The sequence below is a fragment of the Pararge aegeria genome, chromosome 21 (assembly GCF_905163445.1).
Source record: "Pararge aegeria chromosome 21, ilParAegt1.1, whole genome shotgun sequence".
NCBI classification, from domain to species: Eukaryota; Metazoa; Arthropoda; class Insecta; order Lepidoptera; family Nymphalidae; genus Pararge; species Pararge aegeria.
This window is the reverse complement of record NC_053200.1, coordinates 9,911,884-9,929,164: the sequence shown is the minus strand read 5'-3', so window position 1 is coordinate 9,929,164 and position 17,281 is coordinate 9,911,884. Positions and strand designations below refer to the sequence as shown.

The following is a 17,281-nucleotide window of genomic DNA, read 5'->3' as shown; positions in this document are numbered from 1 at the left end:
AGTTAAGATAAAAGACCGAAACCCGCGTAGTACACCTACGTTACGCGACGCGTACCTAATAAAGTGACAGTCGTAAGATATTAATTTTGCAATGTTAGGGCTTTATCTGATTTTAGTTCCAGTATAAACCACCCCAATGGTTTACTCAAAAAAATTTGTTCTTCGGTTTCACAGATAAGTCTTAAAGACAGTACATAATGTATAGAACATAGTGTATAGAGTAGCTGGGATTTTGCTTAAAGTCAGGTTTAAACACAAATTGATTGGGTATTGTTTCGGACTAGGCCGGGTTATTGCTGCGTACTGTATGAGATTCGAATCCAATTTTGAGGTAGGCTGAGCTCCATCTGTTAGGCTGAGACTACATAAGGGCGCCCACACTTTGAATGCGATTTTCTATCGCACATAAAAGTATCAATATATCACTCTAAAACATATCTCGTCTTACATCTTCGTTCAAAAATGCAGTACTTCGGTGTAAGTAAAGTTCTCTTTTGCAGATAGTAAGTATTATTTTCAAGATTATAATCATCGTGGATGTTACACTGCTTTTTAATATATACGCGAAACATATTTAAAAACAGAGGAATAAAAATAAAAATATATATATTTATATGTTTCTATAAATTTATGAAGTTCTATCAAAATTGAAGTTTATCCATCGTATTAAGCCAATTTAATAATTAAATCTCACAAACATCCTACGCCTACTTTTCAAGTATTATTATGTAATTATTCCTCACTAGCTGCTGCCCGTGATATCCCCCGCGCTTTATTTCAGGTTCTAAAAATCTCGCAGGAATCGCGGAGATAAATATTTTATTTATATCATTTTCTCAGCGCACCGCAAAATTTCCTACGTTGTGTTACATTATTGCAGTTTTGTTAAGAATCGCTATTTTTTTAACTAAATAATAGCCTATGTTATTTCTTGATAATTTAGCTATTTATTTGTAAAAAATGGTTAAAATCAGTATAGTAAGTTCGAACACTGTTCAGTACCAACAAAAAAACAAACAAAGAAGATAATTCTGTTATAAAAACTGACACCTAAAAATATTTACTGCACAGTATTGTCATAAGCATGAGGGCAACTTCATTTTTTTCGTTAGCGCCAGTGTCGCAGGTCACATGGCGGCCTACTGTCCCATTGGCCTTAGTATTCAGAGCCCGTTGTGCGAACGTGCCCGTGGCTCATGTGCCACTGAACAAAACACGTGAGTGCCTGAAATCCTGCATCACCTATTGTGTTATATTTGCGCGTGACTCCAAAAACCCAGTTTGTTTTACCTTCCAATTTATGTGCTCCTAGTATAAGATTTAAATTTAACAAACGTTATAATCCTCAGCCACCCATTAATGACTCATAGGTGTATATCCAGATCCTGTTAGGTAGGTCCAATTTCGAGAAAGAGGTGAACGGCCGCCAGGACCGTGGATTGTGGAACTCCCAACAAAAGAGTCCAGCAGTGGTCGTCCATTGGTTGAAATAATGATGATGATGATGAGGTGGGCATAGACCTCCTCTCTCATATTATAAGAAATTGATTTAGAATTTTGACGCTCCACGCTGTTTCAATATTGTACTTTTACGAATAAAGTCAAAGTCAAAGTCAAAAATATCTTTATTCAAGTAGGCCCACAGGTGGCACTTTTGATGCGTACATAAGAACCACACGGTAGTGAGATGATGGCGATAACCACATTCGTAAACTTAAAACTAAAGCTACGAGGGTTCCAAACGCGTCCTGGTCTAAGAAGAAGCCCACAACAAACTTAGCCGGGTGTTTTTTTTTTTTTGTTATCACCATCTCACAATGTCATTTTAAATTATTAGAAGAGCAACCTGGTTAGAGCAATAATTTACACCCAAGCTTTTTTATCGTTTACGTAGTCCTTTATACTATAATAGGACTTTTCAATAAGCTTACGTTTAATACAAACTTTGAACTTTTTAAGAGACATCTCCAAGATGACAATTGGTAGTTTATTGTAGAATTGTATGCAATTTCCTTTAAACGAATTATGAATTTTATGTAACCTAGTATATTGCACTGTAAGTTTATTCTTACTTCTAATGTTTAAATTATTGCAGTCACATTTTTTCTTAAATTTAGAAATGTTTTTATGAACGTACATTAAATTTTCAAATATGTACTGACTATACACTGTCATTATTTTAAAATCTTTAAATTTATCTCTCAATGACTCTCTCGGACCCATTTTGTAGATAGAACGAACAGCCCTCTTCTGCAGCACGAAAATAGTGCTAATATCAGCAGCATTACCCCAAAGTAAAATTCCATATGACATAATGCTGTGAAAGTAACTAAAATATACCAGTCTCGCAGTTTCTACGTCGGTCATATGGCGTATCTTCTTTACCGCATAGGCAGCAGAACTAAGCCTGTTCGATAAATTATTTACATGAGGGCCCCATTGAAGTTTAGAATCTAACGTTATTACTAGAAAAACTGTGGTATCCTCCAGTTTCAGTTCCTCATTATTAAGTAGTACAGTGGTTTTCACGTGTTTAACATTAGGTAAAGTGAATTTTATACACTTGGTTTGAATATGATTACTTGTTAGTGATCATTACTAGGATGCGCGGCTTATAGTACTTTTTTAGGCACGAGGATAGGCGAAGGAAACTTTACTTCGAGCCTACACAGGAAATATCCTTACAGGGAATCCCGATATCTATCTTTTTTAACCACAGACCGACGACAACCAAACCCAGGACTTGATAGTAGTTAAATACTTTTAAAGCTAGACCAATAAATTAGTCAGACAAAGATGACAATGGTATCATGTAAGTTTGCCAAATTAAGGAGATATCAAAACATGACTTTGCTTATTCATATATCAAATGATAGACTAACGTTTATGGTCTGGTGGAAGACCGTGGCTAGCTATTACCACCCTACCGACAAAGACGTGCCGCTAAGCGATTTAGCGGTATTTCCGATGCGATGTCGCGTACAAACCGATACGGGATATGGGTTAAATATAAATGCCATACTCCCTAACAGGTTAGCCCTACTATAACTCTGCATCCTCACCTATACTAGGTACGATTGCAGTTAAAGGCTACTGTGTAGTGGAATAAAAAACCGCTCAGAAGTCTTTAAATTACTTGGAAAATTAAAACTACTGTAAACTAAAACTACGGTAATCAAAGCTTAAATTTCTTTGATTACCGTAGTAATTAGTACTACCGTAGTATTAATTCTTAAATTTCATAGCAGGGAAATCGTAGAAAATAAGCGGCTGAAAAATTTAATCTGAGCTAGGGTAATTGAATGTCTTCGAGTTGTCGGAACAGTGAAGTAGATAATAGAAGTCATTAAGATGCCGAACTTCGCCGGGAACGGATTGAAAGTAATCTCTTCGGTAGACATTTTTCAGAGTTCTCGGATGAGTGGCAGGCGGTGACATGCGATAGCATCTCGGGGATTGAAATTTAAGAGGCGAACTCCTTTTAAACGTACCTCTACATAAATATAGTACGTTCTAAGTAAATCCGAAATTAAGGACTTAGGTATTATGTGAACGAAGTACATTATGTACGAAAAGTGCTTTTCAACAGTGGTTACCTCTAGCTACAAATCATCTGATAAACAAGATTCATTCAGCGAACGTTGTAGAGAACTCGTAAATTTTAAACTACAACCACGAGGTTTAAAAGTACTTTAAAGGTAAAAGTGAATAGGTATTTCCAGTCACCTCAACTTAACCCCCAAAGAGGTGGTCTGCAGACAACATAAGACGACACCCACAAGAACCCACGCAGAACCGTAGGTTTAGGAAATCCCTACCAAAGACGTCCAGCGGTGAATGTCAACGCTTGAGATGATGATGACGATTATGATGATAGCTAGCCGAGCCCATATATAAAAAAAATAAAAAAGTAATTGAAAGCGCCAAGTCCAAACTAAGAATAATATAGAGATCCGGCAAATGTATTCAAAAACAAATGCGGGTGTATTCGAAATTTGTCAGAAGCCCTATGTCGTTCCCAGGGACGATATTCATCAGAGGATATTCAATGCGGGAACGTCGTCTGTAGACGGTCGTCGCACACACGCCCAACTTTAAGATTGGAATTTCAGAACCTCGTAACAATAATTGAGTCTGACAGACTGCAATTTTGTACAACGAATTGGTGGAGTATGTTAATTTTGTCGGAATCAAATTTGAGCGCACTGGATGGTCTGGGCATTACAGGATTGTTAAAAACTCATGGGTCATTTTCGCATTGCAAATTGCAATGAAATCTGCTGTAAAATGTAAGTCGAATCACAGTTTTAATGATTTGATCAGATATTGGTAAAAGTCAATCGGTCATTGGACTTAGGTTCTGGGTTTTAAAGATATTAATTAAAATATAATACGTACTAATTTGTTTTTGAAATAAACGATTTAGTAACCATCGGCAAAAAAATACGACATGTTACCATTGCTAGTCTAAGCGAGAATCAAACCAAAGACCTAGTTTTCTTCAGTCCTCCATTCCTACAACTAAATCGAAAAGGTAAGCCAAACCCTAAACACTAGAAATACGTCGTTCTTAATATATGTAAAGCTTGTATTGGGGTTTTAGCTCACATACAAAACAAAATAGGTTAAATCTTCTTTATAAGCACTTCAAAAAGGTCAAGTCGATCTGCTTATCTTTGTCTCAAATTTACAGCTGGCTTTGAAAGTCCATTCTACAAGAGGCCAGCAAAAAACTCAGCAGCTGTTCTTTCTAATATTTTGTTATTGTTAAAATTCTAGATTAACTATATTTCTCATATCAACCGATTTCCGGTCCACTACAGGGCACGGATCTCCTCCCACAATGAGAAGGGGTAAAGGCCCTAGTCCACCACGCCTGCCCAGTGCGGATTAGTGTACTCAACACGCCTTTGAGAACATTATGGAGGACTCTCGTATATGCAGGTTTCCTCCGATGTTTTGCTTTACCGTTAAAGGAAGTTACATATCAATTCCTTAAAACGCACATTAGTAAGAAAAGCTACAGATGCGTGCTGGGGTTTGAACTCGCTTCCCTTATATTACCGGCATTTGCAATAACATCATATATTCCTCCAGAAAATATATTCATGCATAGAGTTACCAGTTTATTGAAAGGTTTGAAAAGCCCTTTGCAACGTTGATATTCATCAGACGACATCCAATGCGGGCTCATCGGGAGCCAACTTATATAAATCCAACTTCGAGATTAAAATTGCTAAAGTTCGTAACAGTTATTATTGGGTACGATGAGTTGCTAATGTTATATCAGAGTAGGTTGCCTGGATTTTAAGATAAAATTTCTATATTACTGTCGCAGTTTATTATTAAAATCCCGACAACATTTGCATAAAACCAGTCATTTTATTAAACGTCTATCTATCAGAGGGTAAATATCAGAGTCAAGGATATAATAGGTTTTATAACCGAATTATATAGACATATTGGCCCAGTGGGTAAGGTTACGGCTTCCCTTTCGGAAGGGCCTCGATTTCCAGCACGCACCTCTAATTTTTTGGAACTATGTGCGTTTTTAATTTCAACAATTAAAATATCACTTGCTTAAACGGTGAAGGAAGGCATCATTAGGAAACCTGCATGCCTGAGAGTTCCCCATAATGTTCTTAAGGGCGTGTGAAGTCTACCAAGCCACACTTGGCCAGCATGGTAGACTACGGCCTGAACTTCTCACTCTGAGCAAAGACCTCGTAATGGCCGTTAATGAATTTATGATGATTTTTATTTCAATTGTGAGTACTATTGTACTCATATATTCCTGATTCTGAGGTTGTCTGACAGAGATCGCTCATACATCTTTTTTATGTTTCTGTTTAACTAAATTATCATGTTGTGTTTTACTTGGGTACCTTGTTGTGTTATCCAAACAAAGAGTATAGAAAAATAAATAAAGTTTTAAAAGTTTTAAAAACAAATAATTTACGATCGCTATTTTTTTAAATGTTGAATAGACTTTCCATTAGCTAATTACCTATGCTTGGAATTGTATATTTTATTTTTATTTTTAAATCCTCCGATAGCAAAAGAATATTGTACTGACGTTGTTTTTCCGAGCTAATTAGAAAAATATTTATAAACTCCATCTCATCAGTCCGTTAATAGGCTTAATGGATTTATAAAAAGGGTTGCTTCTAATTTTATCAATACAAAAACTCTTTTAATTTATATTAACTCTTGCCTACAATAACAAAATTGCCAACTGCCTCGTTGGTCTAGTGATTAGCATGTTCGACTACGGATCACGAGGTCTTAGGTTCAAATTCTGGCTGGGATGGCCCCAGCCAGAATTGGTAGGTATTAGATTTTCTGTCGGAACAGACACAGTGCAAGCTCAAAAAATTTGCGGTCAATGCTCTAATTCCCTCTCGCCTATGTGAAACGAGGGCTCAGGATGATGATAAATAAGAAATTACAGGGTCACTAAAAAAGTAACTTAATTTGTGTGTTGCATGTAGCGTCTTCATTACCGTATTGATGTGAGTAGCTCTGCTCCATAAGTTTAACAAGTCAGAGTAAAATTTAGTTTTTTCAATTATATTTCATACTTTTTCTCGAGATAAGCGTTAAATGATAACTGCAAAAGAACCTATGGCCGCCGATTGGTATAACGATGCTAAAATTGAATTTCTAGTTTTGCAATAAGTGCTCTTACGAATCTGGCGTATATAGAAGGATGCTTCTTGTGTGTAGAGTGAAGAGTCTTCATTGCAACGTCGGTAGGTCGGACTATTCAACAATTTTTAACAATTACTTATAATACTTTTTCTCGAGGTAAGCTTTAAATGATAACTGCAAAAGACCATATATCCACCGATTGATGCCGGTGAACTGCCAGTGTTGCAGCGAATACCCTAACGAATCTGGCGTATATAGGAGGATGTTTTTTTGTGTTTAGAGTGTAGCGTCTTCATTGAAACGTTAGTAGGTCGGTCGATTCAACAAGTAAGTCGGGCGCGGCGCCTGTTGCGCGGTGCGGCGGGGCGCCCCGCCTGTTGCGCCTTGCAGACGCCACAGCCGCCCACTTGACTGGCTTGTGCTCATGTCCTAATACTTTTGACCCATTTTAACCACGTTTCCATATTGGTGGCAGCGGCAAGCGATTTAGTCGTTTATTGCTTCATGGGGCAATCAACTGTATGATATAGTCAATGATCTATTGGTAACGAGCTGAAGCCTTAAAGTTCGGACGCATTGATATTGTTCAACGTCAATCTTTGTTACACACGACCAGAAGGTCCATTTTGTATACGTTACAGACTAAGGTACATTTTCCATCAAACAACTCAGTTACAAACCGAATACCCATCCTGTAACCTCGATGGCAATCCTAGATGATGCCACAACCACTATATCTCAGTTGGCAACTAAGGCAACGGGTTGGCCCGAAATGGAAAGTAAGTTAACGATAAGCGATAAGAAAAATTATAATAGCCTGATTTGTTGATTGAGCCTGATAACATTTTATGAACCTTTAATGAACTGTCTTTATAATGTGAGAGAATTTGTGATATACCTTATCAAGTTGAGTATCTGAAGTGGTAGTGGATGGCGGACTTAGCTTTGAGAACTGACGAACGTTGCGGTGCAAAAGTGCTGGAGTTTTGACTATGTAGCGGGAAACGCCAATAGGTGAACAGAATATGACATCAAACGATTCTCAGGGAAACGCTGAATACAGGCGTGGCGACACCGACTTAAACTTATGTGCGTTTTAAACAATTAAATATCACTTGCTTTAACGATGAAAGAAAGAAAGAAAATATCTTATTTAATACATTATGCCACAAATAACAATTCAACCAACACGTTAGTTCCTAGTTCATCATACCAACCCATTACCGGCTTACTACAGGGCACGGGTCTCCTCCCACAATGTGAAGGGGTTAAAGCCGTGGCCCACCACGCTGGCCCAGTGCGGATTGGTGGACGTACGTATGTACTCATTAGGTAGTAATTTTAGGTGCTACCAGACGCTTTTATAATATAGATGAAGTAAAACATAGTGAGGAAAGCTACATTCCTGACAGTGCTCCATAATGTTCTCAAAGTCATGCGAAGTTGACCAAACTCGAACTTACCAATCTACCATGGCTAGATTAGGTACGTGGTGGATTACGATTGAAGAGGAGGTAGGCTGGTAAAGGGTTGATAATGATGGTTATGATGATAACTAATTGCCAACTATAACTTTCCTATACTTTAGCTTAAAATTTTTCAGACGTTTGATAAAAGGAAGACCCAACTTATCCAGTGAAAAATATAAGTGTCGTTACAAAAACGCCAGACGAAGCTACTTACAAAAAAAAAGGTACAACCCAAGTAGCTATATATTACACTCAACTTTACCAATGACACGGGGAAACTCTTCATTTTCTATTCCGTATTCGGAGTGACGTTATACGGCAGCCTAAACACAATAGTCAGTGCAGTTTCAAAGTGCAAACGTGTGAGAATTTCTGAGAGCGTCAAACGTTACCCATAGCAGCATAGGGTTGCCACTTGCTCATCAATCATTAAACCGTGTTACAAGTGTTTAACTCATGATGTGATAAGATAACCCAAATTTTGTGCTTAGGTATATGGATACTATCCGCAACCCCATGCAACGTGATTTGTGTGTTTCGAAATTTTATCTCATTCGTGTAGTTAAAGCACATACACATACTTACAAGATAAAAATAGAAAAAAAAAATACTCATGGCTAAAATCGGCCATATAAACATAAAGCATTTTTAAGAGCCTCCGTTTACCTAACGTTTCATCGTGGATAGAAAAGGGCATTCTCCTAGTTTGATAATTGAAAAGGGCAAAAAAATGCTTACAATCAGACCGAACCATAGGTTTATCAACTTGAAACATGGCAGAAGAAAATTATCACATATGTACGTTTTCATCGAGACTTTTTGATGTTGCTGTTTCGATTTAATAAGTAGGTACATGTTATTAAAGATTTTTAACTAAGATTTTCGTGGTTCAACATTTCTTAAGTATAGTTCAACGGGTACATACCACGATAATATTTTGAATTTGTCGATATTTCGACCCAGTTGCATGGATCGTGGTCACGACGGGACTCTACACTCTCTCTCTCACTCTCTCTGAGTCCCGTCGTGACCACGATCCATGCAACTGGGTCGAAATATCGACAAATTCAAAATATTATCGTGGTATGTACCCGTTGAACTATACTTAGGTACACGTTTTTGATATTTTATTTTAATAAGTTGACAACCCTGGCAAGAGCTTACTTTGCCCGCTAAATATGCGTCTTCATTTACCCTGTGCCGTTTGCATGTCGCGCTTTACGGTAAAGCGGTAAGAGAACTCGACGAGTGTGCCGAGAAATAGTAATTTGTTGACTTTGTTAGCAAGGTACGTACTCCTAGCAACTAAAGTATAAAGGCAAATGGTTTCTAAACGACAATTTTTATAACTGGTGTTATAAAGCATAGCTACCTATACAGCTCAATAAAAACATCTTTGAATCAAACGAAATACTTATTAGCTTAAACCTTTACGAAGTGATGGCTAAATAAAAATGTATTTTAATCTAATAAACAAGTTAGCCCTTGATATAGCCAATCTCACCTACTGGTTCATAATGATGCAGTCAAAGTTGGTAAGGTCTTACCTAATCGGTTTCTACGCGATATCGTACCCGAACGCTAAATCGCTTTTTGTCAGTAGGGTGGTAACTAGCCACGGCAGAAGCCTCCCACCAGACCAGACCAGAGAAAATTCGGGAATTATGAATTCATAAAAAATCCCGGGGATCAATCCCGGGATCTCCCATTTAAATCCACAGCAATCATCGCCGGAAGGTCGACAAAAACAACACGACTCTTTTGCAACACGTCTCGAGTCACGCGGGTTGGGTAGAAATAATCTCGCCATCGAATGATCTATGTATGTTCCCACTTATAACCCTACAAGAAAATTTACTACAATCGAGAAACTACTAGTTTTAATATTGTGCAAAACCCGAACAATATTAACAGGATATGCTAATGTATTTTTCTGCAACTCGCTAAAATCATCAGACAACACATCCGAATCAGATAAGTTTGAGCAAAATATTCTTAAATTGTATTTCATGAATAACATCATCATTAGACATCATAGCACTGGGGAGACGAATTGGGCAAATTCACGGGGTGTGTTTTTGATAAATAAATAAATAAATTACTATTAACAGGCCGCAGGCCTTTGCAAGAGCGCGCCACCCGACCCGTCCTCCGTCTTTCTCATCCACTCACTTCCAGTTACCTTAATAATGTGCAGCTTGCAACTAAATGAGGCTGAAAGAACTTTCACCTTTTAATAATCTATCTAGTTCTCAGCAGCGAAAGCCGTAGTTTACGTAAAGTACGTACGTTTTAAACCCTAACATACAGACGATCGGCCCAATGCCTCAACAGATTGCCGAGTTACAGAGAGTATACAAAGAAAGAAAAAAAACAAAAAAACAACGTAACGATTTCCTCGTTGCGAATACGTCACTAATAGAGACATTGAATTCGTTGAGGCCTAGATTTTCCTCGTCACGTTAATGAGTTATCGTAGTTTTCGTCGTACGCGTAGCGTTTGTTTTAAAATTTCTCGTACGTGTGGGATGTCTGATCTATATGGAAAATGACAAACGTGCACTTACCCACTAACGCCAAAATAACCGTAAGCAGTGGCGCCGCTGGGAACGACACGGTGACGTTGAACTCAAGCATCTGCAGCAGATCCACTGTAACAATGCACATGTGGGACGTTAAAATCTTGTTATATCAAAATCGCACAAAAGGAAAATTTTTCTTGGCAAATGTAAAAATATTTTTCAGTTGCGTAATCCTTATTTTCCTTTAAATATTATAAATTTGTAAATGTGTCTGTCTGTTTGTTTGTTTGTTACATACGATTGTTCCAATTTCTACACTGACTTTGATAATAAAAATATGATTTTGAAATATGGCACAGCTACAGCTTACATCCTTGAGACGGACATAGTACCCGGGTAAATTAAGGGTTCGTAAGGGCTTATATTACATTAGTATATAAACAAAGTATAATATGTCCCCTACTTTTAAGCTCAACCGATAAGCCAATCTTAGATTGCAACCTGGAGAACGGAAAAGGAATCCTGTTAAATCCGAAAAAAATCATAAAAATATACTTATATAAATTAACAGACCGGCTACATACTACGATACACGCGAGCACACCACGGTCACAGCTAGTAAATTATAAAAATAATGCGAATTGTATCAAAATTGTTTCAACTCAAAATACCATTTTTACCAACAAAATAGGAAAAGCGTCTTTTTTTAAATTTAGGACGATATTGTGGAGTACCTACCTATCAAAAATGTCTACAGCACCATTCTCGTCAAGATAAACCAATCTGGGATCGGAAAGTAAGGTTAACTCAATAGTCAGGTTTTTTTTATGCCCGGATGTCAATTATAAAATTCTGAAAGTCTATGTAAATCCATACACACCGTAGCACTGACTCAGATCAGCGTACGTTCGTACAAACCTATGCGCGGGCGACAGCGATATAATACGATCGAACTCAGTGTACCTATATGAATTTTTCATACGGCACAAGGAGTAATGGTGTCGCCAGAGACGTCGGATCATTCTTTACGAGCCGACAACGGAAACCTTTAAAAATATACGAGCTTACACGATTTTCTCGGAACACACGATCGTTAACAGAAACTTACGATTTTCTGTTAAAACTCCTCCGTCCTTGCTTAACTTACTTTTTTTTCTAGAGTGAGTTACTTTTAGTATACATATATAACTGATGTTAAGTACAAAACCATCGCTTATTAAAAGAGCTATATTTCGCAGGGCAGGCAAGGGACACGTCCTGCAATTTGCAGCAAGCACCGTGTCTAGTGTTGCCCAAATGCAAGAACAAGACGAGACTTAGCCAGTCTTGGTCTTGGTCTTGCGCCAATACACCTGGTCTTGGTCTTGGTTTTGGTCTTGCGCTCCCAGTCTTGGTCTTGGTCTTGGTCTTGCAGCAAGAGTCTTGCAAGTCTTGCAATTACCTATTAGTCTATTACTATTTATTAAAGTTTACTTTAAATCTTAGAAAAACGTATTAGAATTGGAACATTGTGAGCTTGAATTAACATAGCCATAGTAAAGATCAAGCAGATTAATAAATAACTGAAGATTTGATAAGAAATTCGAAAAATCAACTGACCTATATGTCGTTTTCCATGGAAGTAACTGTTTCTTAATAAACATTTATGATTTATAAGCTTACATTTGCTAAAACATGTAAAAAAACAAATTAATTACAATAACTTGACTGTATTTTAAAGAACAATACTTATCTGTCTAGAAAGAGATTGAACCCTCAACTTATAAGAAATTTAATAAAAGAGTTTTACGATTTATCATTTATTTGAATAAAAAATAAAATACAACACAAATCAACAGCTTTATCATTAGGTTATGATACTTTATATCAATTCTTTTGACCAAGAATTAATACAAAGTAACCATCTGGCTGACTCATCACTTAACCTATTTCTATGTTTTCTAATTACTAATGATGCTTTAGAAAATAACCTCTCAGCAGGTACTGAAGTTGCAGGTATTGAGAGAAAATCACGGGCCATTTTCGATAAAATCGGATACTCTGTCTCATGCGTCCTCCACCAATCTAAAATGTCTTCCGAGCTGGCAGTTCTTGGTTTTCTCAGGTACTCCTCCAACTCGTTTATCACTAAGCCTTGAAGACAAGATCCAGATGACGTCGAGGGACATTCATAGAGTTTATCAAAGTCTATTACGTCTTCATCTTCATCACATACTTTATTGTCTTTTTCTGGTAATTCCAGAGATTTGTTCAGTGAGTGTAGACTTTTATATTCTTCATAAAGTTCATTGAACTTGCGCAGACTTTCTGTTTTAAGTTGCTTCCCCCACATTGTCAGGTCAAAAGTCTGAGCCTTATGCCTTGGGTCTAAAATTAAAGAAGTACAATAAATCCAGTTGCTCTTCTTGTAATGTTTAAGCATTTTGTCTCGAGCTGCTTGGAAAGCTAGAATGAGCCTTTCATCCACTTCAGATCGATTAGGTTTCTCATCTAACTGTTTCACCATGGATTCAATTTTATCTAGCAAGAGATTAAATGATACAATGACTAGCGGTAACGTAACATATTTGTCTCCACCAAGTTTTGTACTTAAAAGTTTAAAGTTTATTAGAAATTTATGTAATTTTTCGAGTACCTGCCATTCATTAGCTGTGATTTGAAAATCATTCAATTCGGTGACAGAACTGCACAATATGTCAATGCCCGCTCTCACTTTTAAACCAAATCCAATCATATCATGTGTGGAATTCCATCTCGTTGGACAGTCAAGAATGGCATTTAGATTTGATGGCACGCCAGCTGCTTCACAAGCAGACTGAAACTTCTTCTTCACTATCTCACTTCTTTTTATTTTACTGGAAATACTGCGTAACTTTGTTACAGATGTACGCGAGTCAGCAATATTTGGTGCAGATTCTTCATCTTCCTCATCCTCAGTTTCGTCTGCATAGTCTTCGTACTGCTGATCTTGCGCGTTAGTGTCAGACTCACAGTGTAATGCTAAGGTCTTTAATAAATCTTGTACACCAAGGTTTAAAATGTGAGCAAAGCACCGGAAATGTTGATTGTCTGAATCAAAGTGTGTCGGCAGCTGTTTGCCCAGTTCATACATAAATTTGGTAATTGCAGTTGCGTTGTCGACCGTGATACCTTGTATTTTATCAATTATGCCATATTCCAATAAACATTCATGGAAAATCGTTGCAATATCTTCCCCAGTATGTCGACCGCGTGATGGTATAAAATCAAGAACTACAGATCGATACTTCCATTCGTTGTCTATATAATGAATAGTAACCCCGTAGTAACTCCTACCAGCAATTGACGTCCACCCATCAATGGTAAACGACATTTTAGATGATAATGGTTGAAGTCGTTCCTTGAGATTCAATTGGAGCTCTTCAAATCGCTCTTTGACTTTCCTTCTAAGTGTAGACCTTTTAGGAAACACCATATTAGGGCAAATACGTCGAAAATATACTTGTGTAGCTTCGTCATCGAAAAATGAGAAGGGAAGATATTTTTTCACCACCCAATCAACTGTAGCTGTCTTGATGTTGTCACTGCTGTTTTCCGACTAAAACAAAACAATAAATCTTGTGTTATTATTTAAAACATACTAGGTTTGAGCGTATAAGAGGAGGAGGTTTGTTGTTGTTAAATCGAGAAAATCGTTAAATTGATATTTGTTATATTAAGGTTGCACTGTACTGTAATTTACCAAAATAAAGTACTTAGTTGTTACTGGCCGATTAAATGAAAATATGGGTGTTTATAAAAAATATTTAAGACGATAATTACATACTTAATATGTCGCACCCCTAGATGAAAACACCACTAACTCAAAAATACTTACGTAAGTTAATGGCGTTTTTGAAAGTATCGCATGAATAGCTACGCGGAGTTAAAATTCTTTTAACTGTTAAAAAAATATTCTTACCTGTCCACTTCTTCCAGCGGTTACTAAAAAGCTTGTGATATCTCCACTTAATTTTGGTTTAACAGGAAGAAATATTTCTGATTCCTTTTTGTGGAAAGACATTAGATGTTTCCTTAAGCCTGAAGTGTTTCTGTTTTTCATTTTTATTTCAATCTTTTTATGTTGGCACAATTTACACAAGGCAGTTTGGGATGCATGAATTATTTCGAAAAACTCCTCAAATTTGCTTTTGGGTCTTTTAGATCTGTGACTCAAACTCTCGTTACTCGGACTAGAATAATTTGAATCTTCGTCACTCATATTAAATTGTACACGTGATACGTTTTTAGAAAACAACGAGAATTAGTAAAAACAATTATTAAGTTAGAATCGAAGCACAGCTCAATTGGAAATGACTGGAATTAAAATAATTCCTTCATTTATAGTACGTTTCCTTGCTTTTTACCGCGCCGCCTCGCCACGTGCCGGCTCTATGAAAAGGATGCCGCCGCAAATCGAACGATGCCGCGTGCGGCGTACAAACACACACTAAATATTACCTACTTGTACAGACGCGACCCGTGAATAAAATATATGTAAAGAATTAGTGCCAATCACTATTCTTTACATATAAGTGAATGTTTTGGCGTGCATCTATACTAATATTATAAAGCTGAAGAGTTCGTTTGTATGTTTGATGACAGAAGTTTTAAAATAAATAAATAAATCCTGAACGTCACTATACCTCCAAAGTTACTATTCCTCGTGGACGAAGTCGCGGGCACAGCTAGTAAATACTTACTCTCATCATCTCTCTCAGAGATATTCGAACACTTTTTTGCTATTTTTTCTTGTAAAAACTTAAGAAATATATTGACTAAATGTACAATAATAGTACCTAAGTAATTAGTTTAAAACCATATAAGTAATCAATATTATAATTACTTACTAGAATGAATTATTATGACATCTACTACCTATCCTCACCATTTTATCCTAATCATAATACTACTTGCGTGATCAGTATAATGTATTCATTTTCATTCTAAGCACTCTGAAACTTATTTATTCTTTGGAACACCTGTAGGTACTCTTAAAATTCGAAATTATTTTGCATGAATAGTGTCAAATGTTATGATTTCGGCGCGGCGGCAACGATTGTTTTAGATTTCAAAAGAAGCCGCCGGCGCGTGTATCATAACCATGTACTTCCGAAAAGCGGCAAATTTCTTTGAGAAGTAAGTACAAAACCTTTGATGCCGCATTATCAAAGTGCCGATGGTTAAAACATAACTATGCATGCACTCAGTTTGATTTTAATAGATATTTTTTTATTCGCTATGTTTATGGTATTAGTCGTAATGCGCATAGGTCCAGTTTTTCATATTCTTTGATATAGTTTTTTGCGTCTCATAGAATTCCTAAGCGTACCTACCTACCTATACAACGAACTGTTACACCTAACTACTCCGTGAAATAGCGCTAAGTCCTAGCTGCAAGACGCAAGAGTCTTGCAGGCTATGTCTTGTTCTTGCTCAAGTCTTGCACGGTCAGTCTTGGTCTTGGTCTTGCTAAAAATACGCGGTCTTGTTCTTGGTCTTGGTCTTGCAAAAACGCAAGAACAAGACCAAGACTGCAAGACCAAGACTGAATTTGGGCAACACTAACCGTGTCCATCATCCTGAGGCGTAGGTTCTAGGTAGGTAGGATCTTCATGTGCGTGTAATTACACCGGCAACCTTGGCCTTTTGAACGAAACACAGCATTTCAAAAAAAAAAAAAATACTACGACAATACACACATCGCAATCTAGGCCCAAAGTAAGCGTAGCTTATGTTATACCCATTTTGTCATACCGTTAACTAAGATGACCGACAAATATTTATGAATGAATGAATGAATGAATACACTTTTATTGTACACCACATAAACATAACAAATTAAAAGTAAAAATTTAACAAAAGGTATACAATTTGGCGGCCTTATCCCTACATAGCGATCTCTTCCAGGCAACCAAAGGCGTTAAAAACAGCTCAAGAAGAGAGGTAGGTGGTGCATTTAACTATACTGTGTTGCAAATAAACATGCATAAACCTATATATACAAATATAATATGTACATATAACAAACTTACAATAAAATATATAGATAGTGATAATAATTAATATATACCTATATAATTAATATCAATAATAAATAAATATATACAATATTGTCAAACCACAAATAAAACAGAAGGGAATAGGCAAGTTAAAGATCCGCAGATGCAGACAAAAAATTATTTTTGATAAGTTTTTTAAAAATGGTAATAGACTGTGCCGCTCGGATTTCAAGAGGCAAGGCATTCCAAAGCTTAACAGCCTGAACAGTGAAAGATCGGTGGAAGAAAGATGAATTATGTGACGGCACCCTTAAGATCAATTTCCTTGCAGTACGGAGAACTTCACCAGGGCGACCAACGGATTCAAATTTTTCCTTTAAATAAGGTGGAGAAGAAGGAAAAAAACAACACACAGCAGAGAATAGAAAGAATGTGCAAATTCCGGCGAAGTCGAATAGGTAACCACTTGAGACGAGAGCGAAATTGTGATACATGGTCATATTTACGTAACCCAAATATGAACCGAATGCTAATGTTTTGAAGTCTCTCAAGTTTATTTAACTGATCGTCAGTTAGGTTAACAAAGCTTGCGTCAGCGTAATCCAGAATAGGAAAGAGC

General features: G+C 36.9%; 1 protein-coding gene across 1 annotated transcript in view; it reads right to left on the bottom strand.

Annotated features, from left to right (window-relative positions):
- LOC120633031 (membralin) overlaps nt 1-17,281 on the bottom strand; it is a 155,271-nt gene that overhangs the window by 100,492 nt on the left and 37,498 nt on the right. The window contains exon 8 of the mRNA XM_039903069.1: nt 10,688-10,771. Within this exon, the coding sequence (XP_039759003.1) occupies nt 10,688-10,771 (84 nt within the window). The remainder of the gene's footprint in view (nt 1-10,687; nt 10,772-17,281) is intronic.